The 12,500-nt window shown below is 52.1% G+C and overlaps 1 protein-coding gene across 18 annotated transcripts in view; it reads right to left on the bottom strand.

Moving 5' to 3' along the window:
- Positions 1 to 12,500, bottom strand: part of LOC133136277 (protein AF-10-like) — a 57,234-nt gene that overhangs the window by 16,476 nt on the left and 28,258 nt on the right. For all 18 annotated transcript variants that reach the window (XM_061253607.1, XM_061253600.1, XM_061253610.1 and 15 more), the window contains 3 exons: positions 12,470 to 12,500; positions 9,065 to 9,592; positions 2,448 to 2,581 (listed from right to left, as the gene is read on the bottom strand). The exon at positions 12,470 to 12,500 is cut by the window's right edge. In XM_061253607.1, coding sequence (XP_061109591.1) covers positions 2,448 to 2,581; positions 9,065 to 9,592; positions 12,470 to 12,500 — 693 coding nt within the window. The remainder of the gene's footprint in view (positions 1 to 2,447; positions 2,582 to 9,064; positions 9,593 to 12,469) is intronic.

Raw genomic sequence — 12,500 nt, 5'->3', positions numbered from 1 at the left:
TTTTCTAATAATTCAAAAGAATTTCAAAAATGTGTATTTTAGGTTTTTTTTCCTCAATAACCGACTGTGTATCATCAATACAGTTCAGAATGGATGCTACTCACAGAGACGGGTCAATAAACCACAGGGAGAGAGTGCTTGTGCCTTTATTGACACTCATAAAAGCACAGGGCAGGGCTTCACTCCACAGCTCTCCTGCCTGCCTGCCATCGCCCACGCGCAGTCCCGGTGTCATTCCCCAACTATTCACTCCGTTTCAGAGGTCTATAATCAACACCTGTTCCAAACTGCTCTCATTTCACCTCCTAGAGGCAGGAGAACGCGCGCCATGCGTGCTCGATTCCAACAGGCCGCAGCCAATCGGAATCCTGCAAAAATCCAAAATGGTGCCCTTTCCATGCAACACTGAACTGTCACCACTCCAATTTCGGCTTCTCTCTCTTGCATCATGATAAATTACACCCAGGTACTTAAAATATATAAGTCCAGTTCTCTAAGCACTATCCTGTATCGCAACCCCCGGGCCATGTCAGCTTGGCTAAAGAACAGCATAAACATCTGGAATTACTTTGTTTAAAATCAGGAAAACTTCCCTAGGTACAACACACATCATTGCCGTGATCAGGGTATTACGGAATTTAGGCCTAACTCCACTTGACTCTGTACTGAGTTTATACTGTACTATAAACGAGACAACCTCCTCTTAATTTTTGGGATTACGAAATGTGATGCTAAACTAGCTAAGCTAGTTATTTGTTGGGGGTCCAGATTCCAGTCACATGGGACCCAGGACTCATTACATTACATTAATGGCATTTGGCAGACGCTCTTATCAAGATCCACAGCTCCTCCCCTTCAGATTTCCCTCCTTCTTTGTCTTTGCCAAATTTTTACAAGTTAAATGTATCATCACTTTTCAGTCCAAAATGTATTTCAGTTAAACTGCTATATAAAATGTGGCTTTGTTCTGTGGAGGTCACTGGCAGATGCAATTATGCCACTGTCACTACACGCCACACACACATCACACACACCCACGCCACACACACATCACACACACCCACGCCACACACACGCTAAGTCATCTCACTCACCTCCTCACCTCCTGACTCATCACTGCACACTAACAGTCTGTCTATCACAGGGGGAGAGGTGCTCTTCTGTAATCCAGACCAATCTGAACCTGAGATGGGGCTCTGAGCATCATTAAAGGACATCGATACCATATCTGACGGCTAATGTTCGCCCTAAACGCCATTACCATGTCAGGCATAACTCTCAGAGAACACTGAAGGACACGCCAGTACTTTCAACGGGAGAAGAGAACAAGAGAGAGACATTGAGTGAGGGAGAGATGTAATGTAGAGATTTGAGTACATTACAAAGAAATACAAATGTGATAAACTGCAGCTGCCATCTTGGTCTAAAACAGGGTGGGAACTGTTGCAAATAAATCTTTCTATTCTCTGCTAGGCGCACTTCCCCAATTCCTTTAGCAGTGAGAATAATGTCAGGTTTGCCTGTAATGCACAGAGAGTGGTATTAGGCTGGGCCCCCAGCTCCCACCCCCCTGGCTGGCCTACAGAGCCAGGTCTCCTGCAGCACCTCTGGGGGCTCCCCCTGGGTCTCCGCCCGCTCCCCTGCTGCCTCTGAGCTGCCTGGTGCCGTAGCAGCCCTGCGCTCTGCTCTATAAAGAGGTCAGTTGCCAGGAGACCGCTGGTTGCTACAGCAGCGTGAGATAAGGGGGGGGGGGGGGGGGCGGGGGGGGGGTTGACATGAGAGAGGGAGAGGGAGAGCGAGCGAGGAACTCGTCTAACAAAGCCTACATCTACATCGCCAACTCTCAATCATCTCAAAACACTGGCCACCGAGAGGGTTACGAACCCGAGCGCAAGTTCAATACTACATACTCTGCCATCCCATTTCCTGTCATTACTCCAAATGGTTTAAACACTCAAGCCAATGCAGCAGTGCAGAAAGGGCTCGGAAAGAAAATAAAAAACATCAGGCAAGCCAGTGATGCAACAAATTTAAATTACACCCACAAGGAAAAGCATAACATGGTCCAATTTCAATCCCATTCACTTTCACTCATGAATCCAGATAAAACCCAAGAGCTACTTAGCCAAATGTCAATGGCAGGTGGAATAACCTATTTTTGCTGTATAATGTTTGGTAAAATAAGATATTAAAATAAAATTTCCTGCCACAAATGAATGGGAAAGGATTGAACTGCCTTTGCCTTTGTAGACCTCCAAAGCATGGCAGTAAATAAAGGTAAAGTCCTCCAGTCATGGTCAATACATGACATTTCATTTTTTATTTCATCTTTAGTGTCCCGGTGGGTCCTACTGAGATGATTGATGTCCTTGGGCAGTGTGACCGGGTCTGAAACACAAACTCGGGGGTAAAATTTCGGGGGTAAACGGGGGGCAGAGCAGACTTACGTGGGAGCAGACGGTGCTGGGCAGGGCGGGGCCGGCCGGAGTCTGCTGGGGTAACTCTGCGCTGCCCAGAGTTCCACTAGCGCTGCTTGCTACGCCGCTCTGAGGCGCCAGGGCGTCACTGCTGGAGAAGGAACCTGAGGAGGCAGAGCGCTGGGGTCAGGGGTCAGGGGTCAGGGGTCAGCAGGCTAACACGAGGCCGAAAGGCCTAACACCAGAGGTGGCCAACGCTGCTTCAACATGGTCGAAAGATCGGCAACTAGCATAGCCAACACTGCTTCAACATGGCCTAAACATCAGTAACATAGCCAACACTGCTTCAACATGGCCTAAACATTACATTACATTATTGGCATTTGGCAGACGCTCTTATCCACAGCGATGTACAGTTCATTAGACCAAGCAGGAGACAATCCTCCCCTGGACCAATGCAGGGTTAAGGGCCTTGCACAAGGGCCCAACGGCTGTGCGGATCTTATTGTGGCTACACTGGGATTTGAACCAATCTTGCCTGTCCCAGTCATTTACCTTAACCACTACACTACAGGCCGCCAAACATCAGAAAATAACATACCCCCCACCCCCTACAAAACCCAGGTGAGTTCAGTCAACCATTACCCCTGAGTAAAAACACACAGACTGCCCCAACAATGGCAACAGGGCGGGCAGCTCCATGTGCGCAAAAAAATCCTAATGAATGAATAAGATGAATGAAGTCTACGATGTAGCGATGCAGATGATCAGACCCTGCAGCTCCCCCAGACCGGGCCTGACCATGTGCGCTCTGCTCTTGTACACACTACATTAAAAGACAAAGGAGCAGCAGAAGAACTGAACCAGGTTTCTGCCCCCAGCACACCTCCGGGAGGCTCGGCGAGAGAGGACGAGACACGGTGACACAGGAAGTCCCAGCCGTACCGTTTCCTGTTTCAGGACCAGCGCCCTGCAGCATTAGCGCAGATCCTGTCCTGCTACTGACCCACAGCGCTGGGGAAGAGGCTCCTCTCAACAAACGCAAACGCCACTCAACCTCCTATTCCAGCACCATACCCGTCGGTAGCGGTCGATCACCATAAAGGGCAGCTTAAGAGTTGCCCGATGGACATCGCGACACTGTCTCCCACATTCCATTACCGCCCGCCTTTCATACCGAACGCTGTCACTCGTAAAACGTATGAACATATAAACGATAATATAATGCATTGCTGGAGTGGAGTCATTTGCACTTCACGCTACAGATAACCGATTCACACAAGAACGTTCTACAATGTTGTCATGACAACTGAGCCAGCCATGGGGGTCAAAATGCTCAATAGAATTTAAGTCACGGCAAAGAGGAAAAATAAATAAATAAGTAAATTAATAAAGTCTCAGCAATGGGCACAGCTGCAGTCGCGATGACAACAAATTAGCCGTCATTTTAGTAGAAACTGAAAGTCAACCGACTATCAAATATCATAATCTCCAAACTGCAATCTGCACGTTACAAACACAAAAAATACAGCTTTAGCAACACAGCAGCATTGCAAGTCCAATTCAATTCAATTGTATTTGAATAGCGCTTTTCACAGCAGACTGTCCCAAAGACTCTTCAGAGTAACAGAAGGGAGGAAAGAGATGGTAAATACCAGCTCTAAGCCCCCAAACTGCACATGTTGAAGATGATGAAGGTGTATGTGAAGGTACACTTTCAGTGACGCAGCAGGTAAGCTCTTGGCTCACTGTGTGACCAGCACGCTCTCGTTTGGGGAGGTGACTCACATCTTCTCATGCATAATGAGGTGACCACAAACCCTCCCTTAGTCATGTGACAGCTCAGTAGCATATGTGCCGTTTTAGTCACTGCTTTCCTCCAGGAGACAGGTACACTGCAGCTCAGAGGAGCCCTGGCCACACCTCCTTCCCCCCGGTGAGCTCTGAGCTTTCCGGTTCTTACCTCGTAGCGACCATTAGTAACATGAGTACCATAAGCTTCACAACTACTGTTACATACTACGTTGCTCGTCGGGAAAATGAGACTTATTTAGAACACGGCAAACTCGGGAGCTATGAAACGACACCCGACTTTCCAACTAATTCCGAGTTAACAGGTATCTTTCCCGGTCGAAAGGTCGTGATTAGGAGTTCCCGAGCTATGGGGGAGGCAGCATTAGCCTGGAATGGACCAGCGTGACCCAGGCCCAGGTGGTGGCCCACGTGGCAGGATGCTGCGGTCGACCTGAATGCTCGGCCGGGCCAGGTGCGCGCGGCAAATCGCTAATTAGATTAACCAGAAGGAGGGTGGACCCTACAGAAAATCCATGCGGGTTCACAGGAAGGTTAATAGCACGGCTCACTGCCCGATAACGGTCCTCCAGAACCCGATTCCAATCTATCGGGCCAAATTCAGGGGGCTTTAAAAATACAATAGCGTCTGTGTCACTCAATGAGCACGTGTACTGAGGGCAGGCGGTACTGAGGTAAGAATTGGGAGCAGCTGAACAGAGTCTGTGAAATCTATTTAGATTTAAAACCTTGCTTTTACCACGTGCCTCTTACCACAGACATGTCCACACACTGGCACCCACATGCGCTTTTGCAATCTGTTTGGCACGGGTGTACGGCAGACTGATCCAAACCGACCCATTAGCACTATAGGAAGCAGGGTCCTGTACTTCAATTCTCAGCTCGGATCGTCTAGCTCAATAGATGCCTCTTCTAGTTACTTTAGTCTTTGCTCATTCCTCATATTGGACATATATATTGCTTTTCTACCCAAAATCTCTCCGCCCTGCCCCCTAGCAGACCCTCCATAACAGCCGTTCCCAGGACAAGTTCTGAGCCACTGCCGGGAGATGGATGTTTGCTTTTAATAATGGCCGCTGTCGTTGAGTGAGATAAAATCACAATTTGTCAAAATGAGGTGACAAGTAGCATTCTGGCAGGGTAAGATGAATGGGTCGGTGTGCTCCATTAATGCGGTCCGCTAACTCCTGGTAAATATTTACAGTCTGCCCCAGGAATGGCAACAGGCTGGGGCAGCTCCATGTGCACATTAAGTACAGTTACCCCCGAGAGAGAGAGAGAGAGAGAGAGAGAGAGAGAGAGAGAGAGAGAGAGAGAGAGAGAGAGAGAGAGAGAGAGAGAGAGAGAGAGAGAGAGAGAGAGAGAGAGAGAGAGAGGGAGGGAGGGAGGGGGAGAGAGGGGGGAGAGAGAGAAAGAGAGAGAGGGAGGGAGAGGGGGAGAGAGGGGAGAGAGGGGGGAGAGGGAGAGGGAGAGAGGAGGAGAGAGCAAAAGAAAGAGGGAGGAGAGAGCAAGCGAAAGAGGTTGGAGAAAAGAGACAGTGAGGGAGAGTGTGAGAGAAAAACACGAGGGAGGGGGGAGAGAGAGGGAAAGAGAGGAGGGGAGGGGAGAGGAGAGAGAGGGAAAGAGAGGAGGGGAGGGGAGAGGAGAGAGAGGTAGTCATATACGAAGACGGGAGCGTGTGCCTCCTGTTGTAGATCCCCGAGGCACTCTGGATTGTTGACGCTGTTGCCTGGCAACAGGCATCCAGATAAAAGGAGTTTGAGAGCAGCGGTCTGCTTCTCCGCTTCAACAGGGAAGTGTGCGCACCGGTGTGTGTGTGTGTGTGTGTGTGTGTGTGTGTGTGTGTGTGTAACTGGGTGAAAGGTCCTGTTTACACCAAACTCTACTTTGACGGATGGGCCCGCCATAGAGGGACTGAGGTAATAGAAATATGCAGAATACATGTGCGGTTTGAGGCTGTTTACGTCACAACAAAATAGCGCATACGACTCATCTTGCAAATGACTGTTGTAACAAGTGTGTGCGTTTACCCTCATGCGGAGCCCCCGCGCTCAGCACAGTCGCAGTGGAGAAGAAAGGCCAGTAGGGGTCAGGCCGTTTCTAATCAGCCACTTACACGGCCAAGAGCAGTTGGCCGGCTGGCGCGGGTCTCCCTGCCAAAGGGCCCGCAGGGAGGAGGGAAACGTCTCTGAACTAATTGGCTGTTACCAACTCTTTGAGGGTCTGCTCTGACTCCGCAGGTCAACGTGCATCGCAACGGAGGCTTGCCAGGGAGGTGCAAGGCAAGGCTCTTAATCAGCGTGATGCAGGGAGGGAATATCTAGGTTTGCCGGTTCCCTTTGGGTAATAACGAGGCCCCTGCGCTGGCAGACACCAGGTGCTGGACCTTGAAGCCCATGGTCACGCGGAAAAAACCAAGGGGAAAAAATAAACTGCAACGCAAATTAAACCTGAAGGGCTTTTGTCCAGTACGGTTTCTTTTTCTTCTTCTTCTTTGCACCAAACGAAAGCAAAACGCAAAAAGTAATATGGTAAATTTGCGTAATGCGATCTACCGTACATAGATCAAGCCTCCTTTTCCGAGATTGTGAGTAAGCCCATACAGAGTTAGCCGTCAGTCCACAATAAAACCACAGACGCTTATCAACACCACTATCAAACCACAGACGCTTATCAACACCACAATAAAACCACAGACGCGCATCAACACCATGATCAAACCACAGGCACTTATCAAGACCACTATCAAACCACAGACACTTATCAACAGTACAATCAAACCACAGACACTTATCAACACCACCATCAAACCACAGACACTTCAACACCACTGATCACTGCGACCATCAAACCACAGCAGGACACAGAGTCTCCTCCTACACACAGCCCTGGCCTGGTGGGACCTGTTCTGGCCAGACAAACAAGCCCAGCAAACCAAGCGATAACACAGGAATGTCACACTAGAAACCCAGCCGGCTACACACAGGGTTCATTTCAGAAACATTCTTTACACAAGTCTGCCGCTGGCTACAGAAGAGTGGTGCAGGTAGAAGCTCTTTAACTCTTTCAGGATTGACTCTTTCAGCCAACCCAATCTTAACTGTTAATACTGAATCAGCAGGATATGGTGGGCTGTGCCAAACCACCATACTCCAGAGGCCCTGCTCCATGTCAGGCAGCATATCACTTAGGCTACACTGGTCTACAAATTCCAGTATGAAAAGCTGCTAACTGGGACAAAGTAACTTGCCACTGGAGCGGCTTGTTAGCGTCAGGTCAAGCCCATGAGAAGGAGTCACTTTCCAAACTGTATGTTCAATTCAAACTTGTAGGCCTGCATCCATCAGCATCCTACCCGTATGACCAAGTCTAGTTTAGAAAATGTATTTGACCGAATTTGCAGGCTGCTCAATGCCTCTGCTCTGTGTTAACCCCCTCCCCCTCCCCCACCCCTCTGCCCCCACCCCCGAACCCAAGCCCTTTAAGCCCCCGGCTCCATTCAGAGTGCAGGGGCCACGTCACCTCGGCTACACTGCCAGGGGCTGGCTCCGCAAGGGCCGTCAATGGAGGATCAGCACGAGGAGGCTCAACAGAAGCACCCCCCACCGCTCCCCCCACCCTCCTGCGGCTGCCATTGTTGCTTTTAAAGGGGGGCCGGGGCTCCATTGTTTGTACTGTAATCAAAGGCTCTTAAACGGGCCGTTTCTTAGCGCCGTAGAAGCAACCGGCAGAACCCCTCAAGGTCTCATCCTGTGTTCTCTCAGGGATCGCATTCAACACAGCCCTCCTTTTCTGTCACTGTCACCTTGGGGGTTTGAAAACGTTCTGCATTTTATAGCTGATAATGGTTGTGGAATCACCCCCACCTTGTCAGAACCCCCCCCCCTCCCCACAGAAAAACCTTTCTGGTAATGAGAAAAACATGCATTTAGTCTAACGTTGAATGAACAGAAAAATTTATAGATTTGTAACACGAGTAGCAAGTGTGAGTAAAATAATCACACCTACAGATGTTGTCACTATTCCTGTACTAGTTTCATGTAGTGCCATCTTGTAGTGCCAGAAACCTACAAAATGCACCATGCACAAAGACATTTCTGTTGTATGCATGTGCACGCGTATGTATATGTGTCAGAGAAAGTAATGTTAAACTGAATCTAGCATTTCCTGATTCCAGTATTGACTGGATATAATTTTGATTGTTTCATTGTATTTTTTACTTTGTGTGTTTGTGTATATCATGTTCTGTCATGGCAAGAACGTTGCGTTGCATTTCATTCCACGAAAGCCGTGATATAAATAAAGTTTAACGGATGGAATATTTATAGAAGCACAGTGGTCTCTCCCTCATCAAAACTCATCTCTATCAGAACAACCAGAATAAAGCACTTCCTTGTCGGTCATGCCAGAGGGCGGGTTTTATTTTTTGTTCACAAGCTTTTAAATTTGTAAGTAAATGAGAGAAAACTAGTCACCAGCAGTTCAGACTACTCGTCTGGGTGTTTGTATGTGTACGTGTGTGTGTGTGTGTGTGTGTGTGTGTGCGTATGTTTTTGTGTGTGTGTGTGTGTGTATGTGTGTATGTGTATGTGTATGTGTGTGTGTGTGTGTGCGTGTGCGTGCGTGTGTGAGCGTGTGTGTGTGAGCGTGTGTGTGTGTGTGCGTGTATGTGCGTGTATGTGTGTATGTATATGCGCGTGTGTGCGTGCGTGCGTGTGTATATGCGCGTGTGCGTGTGTGTGTGTGAGCGTGTGTGTGTGTGTGAGCGTGTGTGTGCGTGTGCGCGTGTATGCGCGTGTATATGTGTGTACGGGGGAAGAGGGGTCCAGGCCCACCTGGTGCAGCGGGAGAGGAGCTGATGCTGTGGCTCTGTAAACTTGCGTTCCTGAGGAGGGAGGGGCCGCCGCTGGAGGGGAGGCTGGGGGCGGGGGGCTGGGGCAGCAGGCCGGGCAGCTCGGGCTGCGTGGAGGGGTCCAGGGACCAGCAGGGCCCGTAGCGGTTCCTCCACTTCCCCCGCTTCTTCTTCACCTTGGCCCCGTCCTCGCCCGGCTGGGCGGCCGAGGAAGAGGAGGAGGAGGAGGAGCGCTTGTAGCCGGCGGAGGAGGCGCCCGAGCGAGAGTTCTCGGCGGGCTTGCTGCCGGAGGCGGCGGGGGCCGGCGGGAGGGACATGGCGGGCCCCGCGGCGCTCAGGGGCGGGGCTCCCTCGGGGGCTCCTCCCTCTCCGACAGGCTTGGCCGGGCCGCGGGCGAACGAGGGCTGCGCGTAGGAGTCATTGCGCGGGTCCGACTCCGAGAAGGCCAGGAACTCGGCCACGGGCTGCACCGCCGCCGCGCTGGAGGAAGACTTCAGACCCAAATGCACACCTGAGGGGAGAGAGCAAGCGGAAATGAGTCAATACTCAGCTCACAGCAGTGGTCAGGACTTGCTGGAAGAACCGGACGGCGGGCCGGATGAGAAGGGTTTTTAGCTGAGGTGACTCAGCTCTGGCCTGAGAAACAGCGCTAACGGCGACACGCTAACCCAGTGCTAGCCCAGGTAAACAGGAGAGCCTGCCGTGCGAACTCACTGGCTCACTGCGCGCCCCTTCAGACGAGCGCGTCCGAAAACCCGGTCTGAACGCCTCCTACAGGTGCACGTCCCCCTCCACGCGGCCTGAGAGGGGCGCCACACCGGGACACGGCGCCTCAACAAGCTCCCCCGCACACGTCAAAGCAGCCACGTCCACCACCAGGACAGGAATATCCACCGGGGGAAAATATTTCTTCAAATCCGCTTTGAGGCTCAAGAGAAGCAGAAGCGGCAAAAGGCACAGAAGAGCAGAAGGATTAGGGCAGTTGGGAAACAGCACAGAGCTGTCACACCAGTGGCTGCCTGAAGACACACTGCCCCAGTTATCTCTGAAACAAAGGGGGGGGGGGGGGGAAGGAATTATGAAGCCATCACCCGCAAACGGTCCAAAGGAAGTGGTGTCGAAACGCTGAACGAATGCCTCCATTCAGGGCTCTGTCTCTGACTGACAGGCGAATGGGTTCCTCAGCACGTCCGCGGTCCCAGAACGGACACAAATCCAGGTGAATCCCACCACCGGCTGACACGGAGAGAGGGAGAGAGGCAGAGGGGGAGAGAGAGAGGGAGAGCGTGAGAGCAAGAGAGAGAGAGAAAGAACAAGAGAGAGAGGGTGCAAACATTTCTGACTGAAAGCTGCTAACTGCCGGGGTGGGACCAGTCTTTCGAAACTTCCTTTGTTTTGTAAACCGTAACACAATCTCCCCCCCCCCCCGGCCCCCACCCACTCCCCACGTGCCCACCCCACCCCTCCCCACCCCCGAGGAAGAATGTTGAGGCAGTAAATACCTTCCAGAGATTGCAACACCTTGATGTGGAAACGGGGGCATTGCTAAACGAGCTGGTGCCTGCGTGTGACTGCGGAGCCTGGGTGGGGGGTAGGGGGGAGGGGCTCCCCTCGGACCCACAGTCCCTGTCCTGAACTTCACACACATTCCTCCCCTTTAACAGCCAGCTTTACTCACCTCGCGCGCTATCTCTTATTCCGCTGTGTTTTCACAGCTGTGGCCAGCAGCTATCCCAGTTCCAGCTCCGCGTTTTACCACACTGGACCCCCCCCCCCCCCCCCGCCCCCCACCCACTCCGCGGCGTTTAAACGAGCCAGGGCAGAACAGAGAGAAACAAAAGCACAGCCGCACTAACCGCAGGCGAACCCGTGTACACGCGGTCACCGGTCGGTCGGTCGGTCGGTCGCGGTCGCCTCCCTGGCGCGTTCCTCCCGTGCGCGGCTCCAGCGACCGCACTGAACTCCGCCGGTGTGTCCGGTTTCAGCGCAGACGGGCGACGGAATGAGCTCACGGCGAGCCGCTCCAGTCGTCTGTGTCCTCGAGGACGATTAGGTTTCCTGCGTGTGTGCGCGCGCGTGTGTGTGTGTGTGTGTGTGACTGCCTGCGTGTCTGCAGCGCGTGCGTGTGCGTGAGAACTGAAGAGACAGGTTTGGCAATGACACTTCTTCCTAAGAACTCCGCGTGGTAGGAACACGGAAGTAGGCTCGGGAGCACGGGCCACCTGGCACGGCTCAGGGAGACGAACCTGCTAAACCTCCCCTCCGTTCTCCTCGCCTTCCCCCGCGAACGCGCCTCGCCGACGCCAGAACGCAGCCCGTTCTTCCTCCCTTTTCCGTTTTTTTTGGCCGGATTCCACGGTTCTCGCATAAACCCGCCCGCAAATCCGCACCGGAGCGCGGCCGCTCCGGTCTGTCCTTCAGGAAAAAAAACAACAAAACAAAACCGCTTCATGACCCGAAAGAATTTTAACGAAACCCCAGAACTAAGCGGTCGCGCAGACGGAGTGAAAACAGGCAGCTGGTTCCTGCGGTTCGCACGTGACCCCTCGCCGCCCCCGTCTCCCCCCGGGACCTCTGGTACTGCTCTCAGATTAGAAGGCGGCGAGAAATGGCGCTATCCCAAGCCCCCCCCCCCGCTGGCAGGGGGAGCACATCCAGACCCTGCTGGAACACCCCCCCCCTCTTCCGCTCGCACGGGACCGTCCGCAACACGCCGTCCCCACCGCACTGGAGCTCCCGCCAATCAACGGCCGTCGGCCAGATTCTGACTTATTCAAACACCAGCGCAAAGACCAGGGGCCCAAGTTCAACAATTCTCCGGTGGGGGGGAAAGTACAGTCCCCAGAGAGACAGACGGCGCAAGAAGACTAGACCTGATCGACAACCACCCTGATTTAGCATTGAACTACATTAAACGAACAACAGCAAAGAACCACAGGCTCTGAAAACGACAAGAGAAGTCACATCTAATCAGGGTAACTGTTCCAGGGAACTACTCGCAAGGATGCGTGTTCTGGTTTATTATTTTCACAGCTCCCTGGAACAATTAAACCAAGTCTACCCTCTACAGTGACAGGACTGAGCCTATGGGAATGTCAGTGGCCAGTAGTGATGTCAGAGACAGGCAGCCTGCCCTGTCAGGACTCTCTCACTCTCTCACTCTCTCACTCTCTCACTCTCTCACTCTCTCACTCACAGACACACTCACACACACACAAACTCTCACACACACACACACACACACACACACAAACTCTCACACACAAACTCTCACACACAAACTCTCACACACACTCACACGCACACGCAGACTCACACTCTCACACACTCACATATTCTCACACACACACACACACACACACACACACACACACACACACGCGCGTACCTTGCTGAAACGGGCTGCTGGAAGGCGCGGC

The sequence above is a fragment of the Conger conger genome, chromosome 9 (assembly GCF_963514075.1).
Source record: "Conger conger chromosome 9, fConCon1.1, whole genome shotgun sequence".
NCBI classification, from domain to species: domain Eukaryota; kingdom Metazoa; phylum Chordata; class Actinopteri; order Anguilliformes; family Congridae; genus Conger; species Conger conger.
This window is presented reverse-complemented; position numbering and strand designations above follow the sequence as displayed.